An 18,043-nucleotide genomic window follows, 5' to 3' on the forward strand; every position below is an offset into this window, starting at 1 on the left:
TTACTGGGAAGTTACCAGGTAAGTAGTAAAAAACACTTGACTAATAGGGAAATGCATAGCGAACACACCTAGCAGTACCAAGTAATACCTAGTAAAAAGTCTACATTTCCCAATGATTACATGGCAATTACTTAGCAATTACTTAGTAAGTACTTGGCAATTACCGACATAGTTGCTATATACATTATAATTACCCAGTAATTAATACTCACTACCAGGTAGTTACTTGGTATTTGCCTGGAATTGGCTTGGTAATTACTCTAAAAGTACTAGGTAATTAGCAACAGTTACCCTGTAATTACATGGTAATTTTACAGTAACTTCTCCTTATTACATGGTACTTACCCTGCAATTACCACGTTAATAAATGGTAATTACCGTACTGTAAAAGGAAGCGTTACCAAAATCACTAATGATCTCCTCCTCTCTTCTGATTCCGGCCATCTGAACATCCTCATCCTCCTGGACCTCACTGCAGCTTTCGACACCATCAGCCACTCCATCGTCCTGTCTCGCCTCAAATCCACCCTCAACATCACCGGCTCCGCTCTGTCCTGGTTTCAGTCATACCTCTCCGATCGTCAACAGTTCGTCCACACACTGTAAAAAAGAATGAGTTGACTCAACTTAACTAAATCAAGTCATGTTGTTGCTTTGACCGAGTTAATTTGAGTCAACTCAAAGTGTTAATTTAACTAGACAACAAAGTACAAGTTGATGCAACGTGCAGTCTGTTGACTCAACTTCCTGTATCAAGTAAGTTGGACTAGAAAATATTATTTAGGGTAACTTAGAGATGTTGGTTGAATGTATTTTATCAAGTTCCTATAAACGTTGCTCTAGTTGGCGCGACAATAAATATACAATTGATACAACTAACGGTTTGTTGACTCAACTTCCTGTATCAAGTAATGTGGACTGGAAAAGATTAATTGAGAGAACTGAAGAAGATGTTGGTTGAACTTTTTTTATCAAGTTTTTTTTTTCACTTTTATTAGCAGGTTACTTGTGGCTTCGAGAAATTGATGGATTTACCTTTTCTTGGTCCCTAGGGTTGCCAAAATGATTTGTTTTTTGTTGTAGCTTTAAATGTGAAAATACAGATAAAAATAAGCAAGCTAATACCTATCAATAAACTACATGACAAAAAGCCAGTCAAACTATAATTATATCTTAGAAATTTCAACACCAGAAAAAATTGCTGAACAAGATCTTTCAATCAAGAGCCTTTATTAAAACCTTAACTCCAGCTCCAACCAGGTTTGCTTTAAAATAAAGATGAATGGATGTGGAGACATAAAAAAAGATCATACCTGGGGCTGCCCAAAAACTGATATTGCACATCCCACACAAAAATGTGAATTCTTTTTATTCTTTTGAATAAAAACAATAAGTCACTGAGGTACATCAAATACAAAAGAGAAAAATGCATATCTGAGAAACTTGCTCAAAATTCTGTTTCTGAAAACATTCAAACATTGGTGAAATGTCCACTCTTTTGTTTCTGTAACATCTCAAGTATTCGTGTTTCACCAATAAAGCAGAAGATGAACATGAACATGAAAACTAAGTGGTGTGACACACTGAAGGATGATACTTGTCTTTTCCTCTTACTAAATAGTGTAAAAATAATAATTCCTCTCAGACATACAGACAAAAATAAAAACTTGCATACCCTCTTTAAATTGCATGTTTTTCCAGCTTATTCAGGCCTGGTCAAAAACTGAAATAAGTGTTCACTTGTTCACAAAAAAAAAAAATAAAAAAAAATAAAAAAATAAAAAATGTGCATCTTTCCTCTGAGGGGAGAAAAACTATTCTGAGATCAGCCAAATCCATTCTGAGTCACAAACCTTACCCAAAAGTCAGCCTGAAAATGCAAACATTCAAACATGACAGTTACACAAAATACACTACAAATTAGTGTCTGCAAGAAACAGTAACTCCAGAGAGGGCAACAGATATCTGAAAGAAGATGAAAAAAGAGGACCCACAGAGAGGCTTTACATTTCAGTTCCTCTTGCTTAATAGTGCAATGGACAGATGGAAGTAATATGAAAATACTTCCTGAGGGTCAAATGCAGAAATGCAGTTCATTCTTCAGAGAGTGGACTCGGGGAGGGCACGCCTCAGACCCGATTCCCATAAATAGGCGCTGAACCACCTCAAAAGTATGTTTCAAGTCTTTTGGGTAGTCAAGGTTCAGCATGTACAGCAGGCCCATCAAGTTCACTAAAGCTTTGGGAACATCACCTAGATGCCGCATGACGACCTGTTCCTCAATGACAACAGCAACATCGTTGTAGGACACTGGAAGGGGCTCCTTCATATCCTCGACAACCAAAAGGATTCCGATCACCATTCCTTTGATGATGTTCCCCTCAGGATCTGTTGGCTTCAAGTAAAAACAAACAAAACAAAAAGGTACCTGAGCTTCAGACACACTATGCCATAATAAATACACAGAGTATGCTTGAAGTAATTTGTGTAAATGCTGCTCATTGTGGACCAGTTCTTATATCACTGAAAAACATTTTGCTCTTACCTCACACCGCTTCATCAATGTAGCAGGATTTTTTTTCATGTACCATGGCAGTCCCTGCAAAACTGCAGTTCTCTTCCTTTGGTTTGAAGCCTGAAAATAAACAATCCATGAATTGAGTTGATATCACAACAATGATTATTGTCGGTCCTCAGATGATGGAAGCTGAGCTTTCAGTTCAAGAGAGGTTATTTAAACTAACCATCTGATTGGCAAATTTGATTCAACAAACTCATAGTTTCTCTCCATCTCACATTTTCCTATTCATTCAGTCTGTATCAAAGTACATCCAATCCAATCCAAGTACATTATGTAGATGTTTACTGTCAGTCATAATCTTAACTATGGCTGCCAATACCGATACTGATAACGGCCACAGTGGAGAGGACAGTTCCTTGCCTGATGGCTGTGCTTCAGTTTATAATGGACAATTATAGTTTGTTGGTTTGGCGAAGTGAAATGGCAAAACTTACAGGGCCACCTCACTGAAAGGAATTTCCCCCAAATAGTACGGTCTGCAGTTAAGACAAAACTAATCCTGTAGAGAACAGAGAAATGAAAAAATATAAAACTGTTATCAGCACAAACCACACTAAATTCAGTGAAACAACTAAAGTGAAGCAATAAGTTCTTTATTGTGTATTATTAATTGTGCAAAACAATGGGCATTACTACAAGCCTCTGAAAAAAATGCACAGTTCATGATTTGAAGACTTTAAACTTGGAAACTTCAAATTAAAGTATCCATGTTTGAATGTATTTTAAGTTTAAATAATCATGCATTTATTTGAAGATGGACTCGCTTAGCCATGTCACTTTTTACCCTACCTTACAAATTTGAGTGTTTGATTTATCACTTTTTGGATTGCGTTTGACTTTAACGGAGCTACAGCCTTATGGCTTCACACAATCACTTTTCACAGTTAGCGTCCGTCATGTTCTGTTTGCTGTGGCGCTCTGACGCTAGCCTGGCACGCCAGACTGTCTCTCCATGCTCAGGGATACATGGGGAAACATGTCTTGTGTGTCACACATGAAGTCAGTCTGGCATGCCAGGCTACTCTGACATGCTTATACCGGCGCGATCAGCGCACATGACACATGTGAAGCATGGAGGAGCCTCAACACCATCCGAACCGCATCCGTCCTCTCACCGTCCGCTCCGGTCATTAGAACGTAACACCGTATCTCTCCCGCCGGCCGCCCCCGGAGCGCCGAGCACCGCGCTTCAGCTTGCGTTTCAGCCCGGAGCACCGTCTGCAACCCCCCCCCCCCCCCCCCCCCCCCCCCCCCAGACGCATCCTCCGCACCCACCACCATCCAAAATGTCGCACATTTCGGCCCGTCCGGCGGTTCGTTGCGTAGCCGCCACCACCATTAGTTCCACCGAAAATTCTCTTCCTACTAATTAATTCATTCCACTAACCGATTTCAGCGTTAGCTAGTTGGTGCTACATGCCAACACCTTTCCGAACACGAACCACACATGAAATATTCATCACTGTTTATTTTGACGGACCATTTCACTCTGAAATACATTGCTGCACAAGTCAACATTACCTACAGATGTAATAATTTTGCTAAAATAATGTTTAATGTACTTACTTGAACGGCTCTCTGACTCGCCTCCAAGGGAAAAAGATGGCGGCGCCTCGGATCCTCAGCGTTCGTCTTCCCGCGTGACGTCACACTGCCTGCGCATGCGTGTTGATGACATAGCCACCAGCACGTATTTTCTGAAGTTCACTCAACGTATTATTGTGGGTTTTTAACAAATTTCCACACCTTTTTTAAGTTGAAGTTGTTGTAACTCTGATTACTGTGTTGTAATGTCCAATGAGTTCTTTGAGCTTGACAACAATAGTCCATCTGACTAAAAGTCCAAATTTCTTTTTACAGTGCATCAACCGCTGCTCCTCCTCCATAGCCCCCCTGCCACAGGGCGTTCCCCAAGGTTCGGTGCTTGGTCCTCTCCTCTTCATCCTCTACATCCTCCCCCTTGCCAACATCATCCGTTGTCACGGTCTCCACTTCCACTGCTATGCTGACGACATACAACTTTAAATCTCCACCACATCCATACACCCCAACATCCACTCCACCCTCACCCAGCGCCTCACAGACATCAAAACATAGATGAATCACAACTTTTTCAAACTAAACAGTGACTAAACAGACATCACCGGTCCTCACAACATCACCAAATCTGCACAACAGTTCACCTTAAAGCTGGTGTCCGGAGTTTCCGTTTGTTTCCAACGTATGTATAATTTTTCAACAGAGCTTAAATGTGTCAGTCTAGTTCGATACTACAGCATAATATTAGCATAAAGCAATATAAAAATTTATTTATGAGCCCCGCCTTCCTCTCATAGACCCCCATGTTACCTGAAAAAGCGGCGGTCAGCTTCAGCCAATAGATTTCGAGCTTCCGCATTCTCGTGTTGTCAATCAAAGTGTGGAGCAGCCAGAGAGCACGGCCGCTCGCCCAGCAGAGGTGAGTTAGCTATCAGCAGCGGCCGCGCTTACCTCGGATATATCCATGGTCTGTTGCACATCCACCGAAAACAGCTGAACATGTAGGATGCTGTAGGACTCGGAGGCTCTCATTTTCACCCGACGGATAATTTGCGTGCACAATTAAAGGGGCGTGGCTTCGTCGCTCATGAAAGCAGAGGGAGGGGGAACCTCCAGACATTGGATTAAAAAAACCTCTCGTTCAAAACTCTGGACACGAGCTTTAAATTTTAATAACTCCACACTCACTCCATCCCTGCTGATCCGCAACCTCGGTGTTCTCCTCGACCCCACTCTATCATTTGACCCCCACATCAAACACAGAACCCGGACTGCATTCTTCCACCTCAAAAACATAGCTCGACTCCACCCATCACTCTCCTTCTCTGCTGCTGAAACTTTAGTCCATGCTTTCATCACTTCCAGAATCGACGACTGCAACAGCATTCTCTACGGTACACCATCCAAAACCCTCAATAAACTACAGTACATTCAAAACTCCGCTGCCCGCCTCCTCACCCACACCCGCTCCTGTGAACACATCACCCCTGTCCTCCACCAGCTCCACTGGCTCCCCGTCCCTCAGCGCATCCACTTCAAACTCCTCCTGATCACCTTCAGAGCTCTCCATCATCTGGCCCTCCATCCCTCACAGACCTGCTCCACCTCCACACTCCATCTCGCTCCCTCCGCTCCTCCACCTCCACCCTGCTGTCCCTGCTGTAGGACCAGGCTCCCAACCTGGGGAGACAGAGCCTTCTCCATCGCCGCCCCCACCCTCTGGAACTCACTGCCCCAACCTCTCCGTGACTGCTCCGACCTCCCCACCTTCAAGAAAGAACTCAAAACCCATCTATTCAGAATTGCTTTTGATGTTTGATGTTTTTTTTTCTTCTGTTGATTTTATGCTGCTGTGTTTTATTTATCTTGTTGTATTGTGAGGTGACTTTGAGTGTCTTGAAAAGTGCTATACAAATAAAATGTATTATTATTATTATTGTTATTATTATTATTATTATCATTGTTATTATTATTATTATTATTCCTTTCTGGCTGGTTTTCTTGCTGCTTCCTGACTTTGTTTCTCAGTGTTTCATTTAATGTCTGCTCATCCTGGACTTCATGTGTCTGTGACACAGAAAGAGAGCTGTGTCAAGAGTCACTTTGTCCTGTCGGGATGTGGACGCCGTGACGGCTCTGTGCAAAATTTAATCCACCAATTCTGTATTTTCATACAACAACTTCATTCAACTCCTCATATTTCCAGAAGATCTGAAGGTAGTCTTAGTTTCAAGGTGAACTGCAGTCAGTACACACTTTGGTCTTCCTTGATTGTGCAATTTTGGCATAATAACAAACAACATAACAGTAATAAAGACTACTGTGTGATAAAACGGTCATTAAATCAGATCATCAGTGGAAAATTCAACTCTCAGGGTTGGAGGACGTCTTTTCCTGTCAGAACTTCTTGTTATTTAATTACTGATTAATGATCAGGATCATCTATCCCTGCGCCTTCGGGTCGGGGATAGGTGCCTCACTGTTGTCTCGGCTTACGGGCCGAACAGCAGTGCAGAGTACCCGGCCTTCTTGGAGTCCCTGGGAGGGGTGCTGGACAGTGCTCCGACTGTGGACTCCATTGTTCTACTGGGGGACTTCAACGCCCACGTGGGCAGCGACAGTGAGACCTGGAAGGGGGTGATTGGATCGCACGGCCTCCCCGATCGGAACCCGAGTGGTGTTCTGTTATTGGACTTCTGTGCTAGTCACAGTTTGTCCATAACGAACACCATGTTCGAGCACAGGGGTGTCCATAAGTGCACTTGGCACCAGGACACCCTAGGTCGGAGGTCGATGATCGACTTTGTTGTCGTGTCATCTGACCTCCGGCCGCGTGTTTTGGACACTCGGTTGAAGAGAGGGGCAGAGCTGTCGACCGATCACCACCTGGTGGTGAGTTGGATTCGCTGGCGGAGGAGGAAACCGGACAGACTTGGCAGACACAAACGTGTTGTGAGGGTCTGCTGGGAACGTCTGGCGGAACCCTCTGTCAGCATGGCTTTCAACTCCCACCTCCGGGAGAGCTTCTCTCATGTCCCGAGGGAGGCTGGGGACATTGAGTCCGAGTGGACCATGTTCTCCACCTCCATTGTCGAAGCAGCTGCTCGGAGCTGTGGTCGTAAGATCTCCGGTGCCTGTCATGGCGGCAACCCCCGAACCCGGTGGTGGACACCGGAAGTAAGGGCTGCCGTCAAGCTGAAGAAGGAGTCCTATCGAGCCTTGCTGGCTCATGGGACTCCCGAAGCAGCTGACGGGTACCGGCAGGCCAAGCGAACTGCAGCCCGAGCAGTTGTGGAGGCAAAAACTCGGGTCTGGGAGGAGTTCGGGGAGGCCATGGAGGAGGACTATCGGTAAGCCTCGAAGAAATTCTGGCAAACCGTCCGGCGCCTCAGGAGGGGAAAGCAGGTCTCCGCCAACACTGTTTACAGTGGAGGTGGGGAGCTGCTGACCTCAACTGGGGATATTGTTGGACGGTGGAAGGAATACTTCGAGGACCTCCTCAATCCCGTCGCCACGTCTTCCGTGGAGGAAGCAGAGGCTGAGGTCTCAGAGGTGGACTCGTCCATCACCCAAGCTGAAGTCACTGAGGTGGTTGGCAAGCTCCTCGGTGGCAAGGCACCGGGGGAGGACGAGATTCGGCCTGAGTACCTTAAGTCTCTGGATGTGCAGGGACTGTCTTGGTTGACACGTCTCTGCAACATCGCGTGGCGGTCGGGGACGGTGCCTCTGGATTGGCAGACCGGGGTGGTGGTCCTCCTGTTTAAAAAGGGGGACCGGAGGGTGTGCTCCAACTATAGGGGGATTACACTCCTCAGCCTCCCCGGGAAAGTCTATTCCAGGGTACTGGAGAGGAGGATCCGACCGATAGTCGAACCTCGGATCCAGGAGGAACAATGCGGTTTTCGTCCTGGTCGTGGAACAGTGGACCAGCTCTATACCCTCCATAGGGTGCTCGAGGGTTCGTGGGAGTTTGCCCAACCAGTCCACATGTGTTTTGTGGATTTGGTGAAGGCATTTGACCGTGTCCCTCGTGGTGTCTTGTGGGGGGTGCTCCGGGAATACGGAGTCCGGGGCCCCTTGTTAAGGGCCGTCCGGTCTTTGTATGACCGGAGTAGGAGTCTGGTCCGCATTGCCGGCAGTAAGTCGGACCTGTTCCCGGTGCATGTTGGACTCCGGCAGGGCTGCCCTTTGTCACCGGTTCTGTTCATAATCTTCATGGACAGAATTTCTAGGTGCAGCCAGGGGCCGGAGGGGGTCCGGTTCGGGAACCACAGGATTTCATCTCTGCTTTTTGCAGATGATGTTGTCCTGTTGGCTTCATCGAACCCGGACCTACAGCATGCACTGTAGGCGGTTCGCAGCCGAGTGTGAAGCGGCAGGGATGAGGATCAGCACCTCCAAATCCGAGGCCATGGTCCTCGACCGGAGGAAGGTGGCTTGCCCCCTCCAGGTTGGTGGAGAGACCCTAGCCCAAGTGGAGGAGTTCAAGTATCTTGGGGTCTTGTTCACGAGTGGGGGACGGATGGAGCGTGAGATTAACAGGCGGATCGGTGCAGCGGCTGCAGTGATGCAGTCGTTGTATCGGTCTGTCATGGTGAAGAAGGAGCTGAGCCGAAAGGAGAAGCTCTCGATTTACCGGTCAATCTACGTTCCCACCCTCACCTATGGTCATGAGCTTTGGGTCATGACCGAAAGGACAAGATCCCGGATACAAGCGGCCGAAATGAGCTTCCTCCGTAGGGTGGCTGGGCGCTCCCTTAGAGATAGGGTGAGGAGCTCAGTCACCAGGGAGGAGCTCGGAGTAGAGCCACTACTCCTCCACATCGAGAGGAACCAGCTGAGGTGGCTCGGACATCTGTTTAGGATGCCTCCTGGACGCCTCCCGAGGGAGGTGTTCCGGGCATGTCCCACTGGGAGGAGACCCCGGGGAAGACCCAGGACACGCTGGAGAGACTATGTCTCTCGGCTGGCCTGGGAACGCCTTGGGATCCTCCCAGAGGAGCTGGAGGAAGTGTCTGGGGACAGGGAAGTCTGGGCATCCCTGCTGAGACTGCTGCCCCCGCGACCCGGCCCCGGATAAGCGGTAGAAAATGGATGGATGGATGGATGATCAGGATCAAAAAAAGATCATTTTGTTAAAAAACACATTTTAGAACAGAATTCCCTGTGATTGCAGTGGAAACAAACTAAATGGAGAAAATATGCTTCAGTGTTATAATAAACACTAATATTAAAGCATCTGAAAAACATTTGATTATTTGGCACGAGACAGGGCAGGTGTGGAGTTGGTCAAGCTGTTTGAAGGTGGAGGAACCTCCTCCCGAAGACCCTCGATTAGATCGTCTCTGTAACACCCAGCTCATGAGATCAGTTTAAAAGAAGGAAACACTGTCCAAATGGTGACCTTCACATTTACTTGAATGCATTTTATAGAAACAATATTTCTTTGCAGCTTTGTAACTGAGACGTGCCTTTCATATTAAATTCAACAGCTTCATGAGGAATTCTAAACCTATTCCTGTTCAGATTTTAAGCTTGTGTGCATCATTCAAACGAAGGTCCAACGCACCTCCTCCTCTTCTTGCTCTGTCAGCTCGTCTGTGGCTGAAGCCGAAGCCAAACCTCCGTTCATTCATCTTCCTCTGACTGGGAGCAGCATGGCAGGCAGGAAGTCGGCGGTCCTGAGGAGGATCGTCAACAAGGATGGCCACAACAACGTGCGCATCGACGTGGAGGGCATGGTGAAGCTGTACCTGCACGACATCTGGACCACGGCGGTGGACATGAAGTGGCGCTACAAGCTCACCCTGTTCGCCTCCACCTTCATCATGACCTGGTTCATCTTCTACTTCATCAGCATGGGGAACGGTGACTTCGAGCCGGGCCTGAGCTCCAACCACACACCCTGCGTTCTGAACGTGCAGACGCTGACGGGGGCCTTCCTCTTCTCACTTGAATCTCAGACCGCCATCGGCTACGGCTACCGCTGCATCTCCGAGGCGTGCCCGCTGGCCATCTTCACCCCAGTGGCCCAGCTCGTCATCACCGGCCTGGCCGAGATCTTCGTCACCGGCGCCTTCCTGGTCAAGCTGGTGCGGCCCAAGAAACGGGCGGAGACCATCAAGTTCCAGACCTGCCAACCTTGGCAAAATTTTTGGAGTACCACTTGCCAGGACAGTTGACGACCGGGGGGGGGGGGGGGGGGGGCACTGTCAGTTTAACTTGTGTATTTTAACTTTTCATTTGGTTCTTTAATTTGTTTAATGACAAATATTTAACTGATGTTTTTCTGATACACATTACATTGCGGCTGTCCTTGCACGTCGTCCCCAGAAAAGAGCTTCAAAATTCTGCTACGTCCTTTAACTGAGCATTTTATGCTGTGTGTGCGCATGCGTGCGTGTGTTCCATTACTAAAACCTCTATAAAGCCGTCAATACGGTGTTTCAAATTAATTGGTTTCCTTGCTAACTGGTGACTGACTTCCTTTAGCACTTCCTGCTAGGGAACGGCTCTCAGACAGCTGAGAACCGGCTCTCGTCGTTCACTTGAAAGAGCCGTTCAAACGAATGACTCGTTCATTGAACGTCGCAGCACTACGAGGGTAGCACATGTGTTTCCTCCCCATTCCATAGCTGTGGCGCACCAGACTAATTACCGGTATTTTTTTCAACGTGACAAATACAATGTGTGCTGTGACTGCGTGACAACACACCGAAATGCGTGACACTTCAGAGCCCTGCTGCTGCATCGTGTTGTCAGACATGAGAACGTTCACGGTCCGCATTTATAACAGCGCTCACAGACGTCTGCAGCTTTTTGCGTAGTTTAATGAGGCGGAGCGTACCAGCGTATTTTAATGTCAAATTGCGTACCTGCTATGCAAACTGCGTACAGGTTGGCAGGTCTGAAGTTCAGCCAGTCGGCGGTGGTGTGCTGGCGCCGGGGCCAGCTGTGCCTGATGCTGAGGGTGGCCAACATGAGGAAGAGCCTGCTCATCCAGAGCCAGCTGACGGGGAAGCTGTTCCAGTCCAACGTGACGGAGGAGGGCGAGAAGACGCAGATCCACCAGAGCTCGGTGGACTTCCACATGGACTCCAGTGGTGAGTGCCCGTTCCTCATCCTGCCCCTCACCTTCTACCACGTCCTGGACGAGCGCAGCCCCCTGTCCGGCCTGACGGCGGAGAACCTGCTCAGCCGCGCCTTCGAGCTGCTCGTCACCCTCAATGCCACCATGGAGTCCACGGCGGCCACGTGTCAGAGCCGCACCTCCTACGTCCCGCAGGAGCTCCTGTGGGGCTACGAGTTCAAGCCGGCGCTGTTCAGCACGCCCAGCGGCCGCTACGTGGCCGACTTCAAGTTCTTCGACAAAGTGCAGGCGAGCAACGACCCGGTGTTTGTCAGCAACAACATGGAGAAGCTGAAACTGGAGGAGGACTACAAGAAGAAGTAAACTGTTTATCAGGAAGGCAATGAAATGTTTTTTAGGTAGCAACGAGACTGAATAGAAAGCATGTAAAATACAAGAGAAATTCCTAGCAGCTTGACCAGTGAAATGTGATTTGTAGTTAAATGGAATTATAAGATAAAGTGATATAAAACTACAAAACAGCTTCAGTGGAGTTCACAGAATAGGATCCTGTTGGACGCTTTTCTGCAGAAGAAGACATAGATGTAAAAGGGAATGTATTTAATGTGTTCAGCAACTTTAATCATTGCAAAAGCCACAAAAATTTACACACCTTGACACAAAAATGTGTGAGAATTAGAAAAGTTTAAGTTAATCCACCAGAGTTCACGTCTTAAATTTAAATCTCTGCATTTGTGTTTTTTTCTACCTTGAAATAAAAACCCAGTTACAGTCTGATCCAGTCATTTCAGTTGGTACCTGTTTCAGAATGTTGATCATCCTATCATTAAACGTGAAATCAATAATTCATTCGTATCTGTGAATTGGCTTGTGGACTCTTGAAAAACACACAAATAAAAAGTTGACTGAATTTGCCAAATGTCACAATACAGATTGTGCTTTTTGCCTTTCAATAAACGGAAGTGATTTAAGCTCCTTGATCACACAGGGGGTTTTTGAATGAATGGGTTTGCTCTGTACTCGCACAGATTAAAAGCAGAAGCCTCTTCAAGGACAACACTCATTCCTCCAGCAGCTCGGCTGTTCAGGCTTTCAGGGTTTGTTATGGAAACATGGTGGAGCGACCAGCAAACTGGAGATGAGTTTCTGATCCAGACAACATCTGATCTTTTCCTGTCAGAAACAATAAACTACATTTAGTAACAATTCTGTTGTTATTTTGGATATGGAACAACTTTTCTTTGTTGCTTGTCTATCAGCAGCTACACATCCGATATTTGCTCTGATGGACTGGAGCGACACACACATTCTCACTGTAATTAATGAACGGGTGCAGTAAGCTTTTGGTTTTGTCTGTCAGACTGTACAACTCTACTGTATACATAGAATATGAACAACAACCCTGGACAAAATATCCTGCAGTCTTGGTCAATTTATAATGTTCTTTTTTTTATTCTTTTTCCTCAATGCACAAACACACACACACACATTGTGACATAAAGTCCATTCCTCTTCTTTTCCAGCGTCGTTGTTCCTGAAAAAAGACAATTTTAACCTATTTGTGCCTGTTTTTCTTTTTTTGGGGGGTTTCATTGAATTGTGCCGAGAAATTAGCTCTTTTTTTTGTTTTGGTTTAATCGAATTATGCCGGGAATGTAGCCCTCTTTTTTTTCTTTTTTATCCTAAATTTGTTCTGAATTTTTTCTTCTTTCCCTCTGTCTTCTTTTTCGCCGTCCCCAGTTTTCTTTCAATTTCCAAATTTCTGTCCAGCTAAGCGAACTGGACAGAAATCATTTCTTCCTGCTCTTCCGGCTCTTCCCGCTGCAACAGCTGAACAGTTTCTTCCACCAGCTCCACCGTCTCGACTTTTTAACCGGCTCTTCTGTCTCCACCGGCTCTACTGTTTCCACTGGCTCTTCTGTCTCCACCAGCTCTACTGTCTCCACCGACTCTACTGTCTCCACCGGCTCTACTATCTCCACCGGCTCTTGTGTCTCTACCGGCTCTAATGTCTCCACCGGCTCTTGTGTCTCCACCGGCTCCATCGGCTCTCGTGTCTCCACCGGCTCTTCTGTCTCCACCGGCTCAACTGTCTCCACCGGCTCTTGTGTCTCCACCGGCTCCACCGGCTCTTGTGTCTCTACCGGCTCGACTGTCTCCACCGGCTCTTGTGTCTCCACCGGCTCCACCGGCTCCACCGGCCCTTGTGTCTCTACCGGCTCGACTGTCTCCACCGGTTCTTGTGTCTCCACCGGCTCCATCGGCTCTCGTGTCTCCACCGGCTCTTCTGTCTCCACCGGCTCGACTGTCTCCACCGGCTCTACTGTCGCCACCGGCTCTTGTGTCTCCACCGGCTCTTCTGTCTCCACCAGCTCCACCGGCTCTACTGTCGCCACCGGCTCCACCGGCTCTTGTGTCTCCACCGGCTCCACCGGCTCTACTGTCTCCACCGGCTCTTGTGTCTCTACCGGCTCTACTGTCTCCACCGGCTCTTGTGTCTCCACCGGCTCCATCGGCTCTCGTGTCTCCACCGGCTCTTCTGTCTCCACCGGCTCAACTGTCTCCACCGGCTCTTGTGTCTCCACCGGCTCTTGTGTCTCTACCGGCTCGACTGTCTCTACCGGCTCGACTGTCTCCACCGGCTCTTGTGTCTCCACCGGCTCCACCAGCTCCACCGGCCCTTGTGTCTCTACCGGCTCTACTGTCTCCACCGGCCCTTGTGTCTCTACCGGCTCTACTGTCTCCACCGGCTCTTGTGTCTCTACGGGCTCTACTGTCTCCACCGGCTCTTGTGTCTCTACCGGCTCGACTGTCTCCACCGGCTCGACTGTCTCCACCGGCTCAACCGGCTCTTGTGTCTCTACCGGCTCTACTGTCTCAACCAGCTCCACCGGCTCTACTGTCGCCACCGGCTCCACCGGCTCTTGTGTCACCACCGGCTCTTCTGTCTCCACCAGCTCCACCGGCTCTACTGTCGCCACCGGCTCCACCGGCTCTTGTGTCTCTACCGGCTCTACTGTCTCCACCGGCTCTTGTGTCTCCACCGGCTCCACCGGCTCTTGTGTCTCCACCGGCTCTACTGTCTCCACCGGCTCGACTGTCTCCACCGGCTCAACCGGCTCTTGTGTCCCTACCGGCTCGACTGTCTCCACCGGCTCTTGTGTCTCAACCGGCTCTTGTGTCTCCACCGGCTCGACTGTCTCCACCGGCTCCACCGGCTCTACTGTCTCCACCGGCTCTTGTGTCTCAACCGGCTCCAACGGCTCTTCCGGCTCTACTGTCTCTACCGGATCCACCGGCTCGACTGTCACCACCGGCTCTACTGTCTCTACCGGCTCCACTGGCACCACTGGTTCTACAGGCTCCAATGGCTCCACCGGCTCCACTTGTGGTGTTGGTACGAATGGCTGCACCGGTTCCACGGGCTTCACCGGCTGAGCCACTTTCCCTGTCAACAGAAAATGTAGAGTCACAGCAGTGAGTTTGAGAGGTTTTTACACACTGTTTAAAATAACAATCAGCAAGCCAAGCTGCTCTGATCTCCTCTGATTTTGAGGAAACAATGAAATTAAAACATGTGTTTGCGTCATGCAGGTTTGGTATCGAACACCGTCAGCTCACCTGGTTCCACCCTGTTTCGCTCCGTCGCTGCGGTCACTCTGACCTTTCTTCGTCTCTGCACGTGTTCTGCTTCAACAAAAGAGAGATAACAAGGAAGAAATAAATTTTACATACAATTTGAGAGAAAAAAAAAAAGGTTTTTCTTCCATGATGAGTTTCCTTAGCTCAGAAGGAGACCTTACCAGAGTCACCAGGTACAGTCCACCCGCGACATCCCTGAGCCCAGAGTCCCAGGCCCTGTGGACGCAGGTGGATGGTTTCTTCCACTGGGTCTTGTTTGGGGCCTGCGGCCTGGGAAACTCTTGATTCTGCAAGAGATCAATCAAGGAAAAGCCTCATTATCACCATTCAGATGCAGCAGCACATCACAAAAAGACAGAAACTAAATAATTTCAATGAATACCATTGAAACTGACAGCCCTAATTGAAGCATGTGTTCTGATTCAACAAAAGAGACAAATCGAGGAATAGACCTTACCAGAGTCGCCAGCAACAGTCCATCCATGACGTCCTTCAAAGGACTCCGCCGGTTCATCGGCCTCGACCAGATCCAGTGTCACCACTGGATCTGCAGGCTCCACCGGCTCCTCTGGCTCCACCAGCTGAGCCACTTTCCCTGTCAACAGAAAATGTAGAGTCACAGCAGTGAGTTTGAGGGGTTTTTACACACCGTTTAAAATAACAATCAGCAAGTCAAGCTGCTCTAATCTGCTCTGATTTTGAGGAAACAATCAAATTAAAACGTGTGTTTGCGTCATGCAGGTTTGGTATCGAACACCGTCAGCTCACCTGGCTCCACCCTGGTTCGCTCCGTCGCTGCTGTCGCTCTGGCCTCTCGTCGTCTCTGCACGTGTTCTGCTTCATCAAAAGAGAGAAAACAAGGAAGAAATAGATTTTACACACAATTTGAGAGAAAAAAAAAGGTTTTTCTTCCATGATGAGTTTCCTTAGCTCAGGAGGAGACCTTACCAGAGTCGCCAGCGAGAGACCACCCACGACATCCTTGAGCCCAGAGTCCCAGGCCCTGTGGACGCAGGTGGATGGTTTCATCCACTGGGTCTGGTTTGGGGCCGGCGGCCTGGGAAACTCTTGATTCTGCAAGAGATCAATCAATGAAAAGCCTCATTATCACCATTCAGATGCAGCAGCACATCACAAAAAAGACAGAAACTAATTATTTTCAATTAATACCAATGAAACTGACAGCCCTAATTGAAGCATGTGTTCTGATTCAACAAAAGAGACAAATCGAGGAGGAGACCTTACCAGAGTCGCCAGCAACAGTCCATCCATGACATCCTTCAAAGGACTCCGCCGGTTCATCGGCCTCGACCAGATCCAGTGTCACCACTGGATCTGCAGGCTCCACCGGCTCCTCTGGCTCCACCAGCTGAGCCACTTTCCCTGTCAACAGAAAATGTAGAGTCACAGCAGTGAGTTTGAGGGGTTTTTACACACCGTTTAAAATAACAATCAGCAAGTCAAGCTGCTCTGATCTGCTCTGATTTTGAGGAAACAATCAAATTAAAACGTGTGTTTGCGTCATGCAGGTTTGGTATCGAACACCGTCAGCTCACCTGGCTCCACCCTGGTTCGCTCCGTCGCTGCTGTCGCTCTGGCCTCTCGTCTCTGCACGTGTTCTGCTTCATCAAGAGAGAGAAAACAAGGAAGAAATAGATTTTACACACAATTTGAGAGAAAAAAACAGGTTTTTCTTCCATGATGGGTTTCCTTAGCTCAGGAGGAGACCTTACCAGAGTCGCCAGCGAGAGACCACCCACGACACCCCTGAGCCCAGAGTCCCAGGCCCTGTGGACGCAGGTGGATGGTTTCATCCACTGGGTCTGGTTTGGGGCTGGCGGCCTGGGAAACTCTTGATTCTGCAAGAGATCAATCAAGGAAAAGCCTCATTATCACCATTCAGATGCAGCAGCTCGTCACAAAAAAAAGGACAGAAAATAATGAATTTCAATTAATGCGATTAAAACTGACAGCTTAGGGCTGGACAAATTTTCGATAGCAAAATATGCCGCGGTATATTTTTAATTCAACAACGGTGATATGAGTTTCAAACACATTTCCGATATTTCGATATAGTGCAGTACAGTATGCGTTTCACAATCATTAATTGCTATTCAAGCCGAACACAAAGCGCCACAAGAGAGTGATCACGCACTCAGCATTCACACCACAGCTGGCCGTCCTCAGCTCATGCTACAAGCTAAGCTCCACCGCGGTGAGTTTGAGCTCCAAAATGAGAACTCGTGATGTAAACGCGACTGAACAAGCTTCCACAAGCTAGTTTGTGGCCACAAAATATTAATTCGTGGCTACGAATTAGGTACATCATTCACTGAACAGTCCAGTAAAGTTGGCAGCATATTGACAGATCCGGACCTTCGGTCTCAATAACTCTTTAACAAAACGTCAGTAACATACAAATGGCGCCTCCTTCCCACCGTTGTCAGGTGGACGATATGCTACAAGCTCATTTTCATTAAAAGTGTCTATCAAGCATCAGAAACAATATTGATTTCTACAAGCAGCTGGTAGTGCTACTGGATTAAGGGACTGTGTACAATTTACAAGACGCTGCAACAGTGAAGAGAAATTCCACAAAAAAAAGAAAAGAAAACAGTAGAGGGACTCACTGCAGTGTCACCATAATCACTACAACCTTAAATAATTCTGTACTTCTGAGAACTTTAATTTTTCTTCTTGGTTGAAGAACCTTTCTTTAAATCTATAAAAAACTGTGTTGTAGTATAAAAGTTAAAGCTATTAATATTGAACAGGTGAGTGTATGAAAGTTATTTCAATTCCCTGTCCCAGTAATATTCATGTTTGTTGTTGTTCACTCTTTTTTCTGTTTATTGCAGTAATTCTGAGCACTTTTATTTTTCTTCCTGGCTGAAGCAGCTTTGTTTGAATCTATAACAATAACATAATTGTATTTAAGTGTAAAGTTAAAGCTATTTATATTGAAAAAGTTTAAACTCACGTTTATTTGACAGTGATTTCATATTTCTTAAATAACAGGTAAATATTTAATGTTTTGTAGTTTTTTTATTATCATTTTATACTGGAGGAGCTGCCTGGATAAATAATTTCTAGTTTTACAGGTAGTACATTATGTACATGATTCTTAACAGTTTTTCTGAGGCTTTTGTATTATCTATATCGATATCAGAATTATATTGTATCGACCGAAA

General features: G+C 47.2%; 1 protein-coding gene across 1 annotated transcript; it reads left to right on the forward strand.

Annotated features, from left to right (window-relative positions):
- The first annotated feature begins 9,777 nt into the window (after positions 1–9,777).
- LOC115407692 (ATP-sensitive inward rectifier potassium channel 15-like) lies at positions 9,778–11,573 on the forward strand. Its single transcript, XM_030118131.1, has 2 exons — positions 9,778–10,244; positions 11,018–11,573. The coding sequence occupies exons 1-2, from the start codon at positions 9,778–9,780 to the stop codon at positions 11,571–11,573; spliced, it is 1,023 nt and encodes a 340-aa protein (XP_029973991.1).
- The last annotated feature ends 6,470 nt before the right edge of the window (positions 11,574–18,043 follow it).

Source organism: Salarias fasciatus, chromosome 20 (assembly GCF_902148845.1).
Source record: "Salarias fasciatus chromosome 20, fSalaFa1.1, whole genome shotgun sequence".
NCBI lineage: Eukaryota > Metazoa > Chordata > Actinopteri > Blenniiformes > Blenniidae > Salarias > Salarias fasciatus.

Bases quoted from the DNA above. Each gene is read 5' to 3' on its own strand.
- LOC115407692 (XM_030118131.1), top strand. From the start codon at position 9,778: ATGGCAGGCAGGAAGTCGGCGGTCCTGAGGAGGATCGTCAACAAGGAT. The intron at 10,245-11,017 runs GTTCCAGACCTG...AACTGCGTACAG, and splicing joins AAACGGGCGGAGACCATCAA to GTTGGCAGGTCTGAAGTTCA.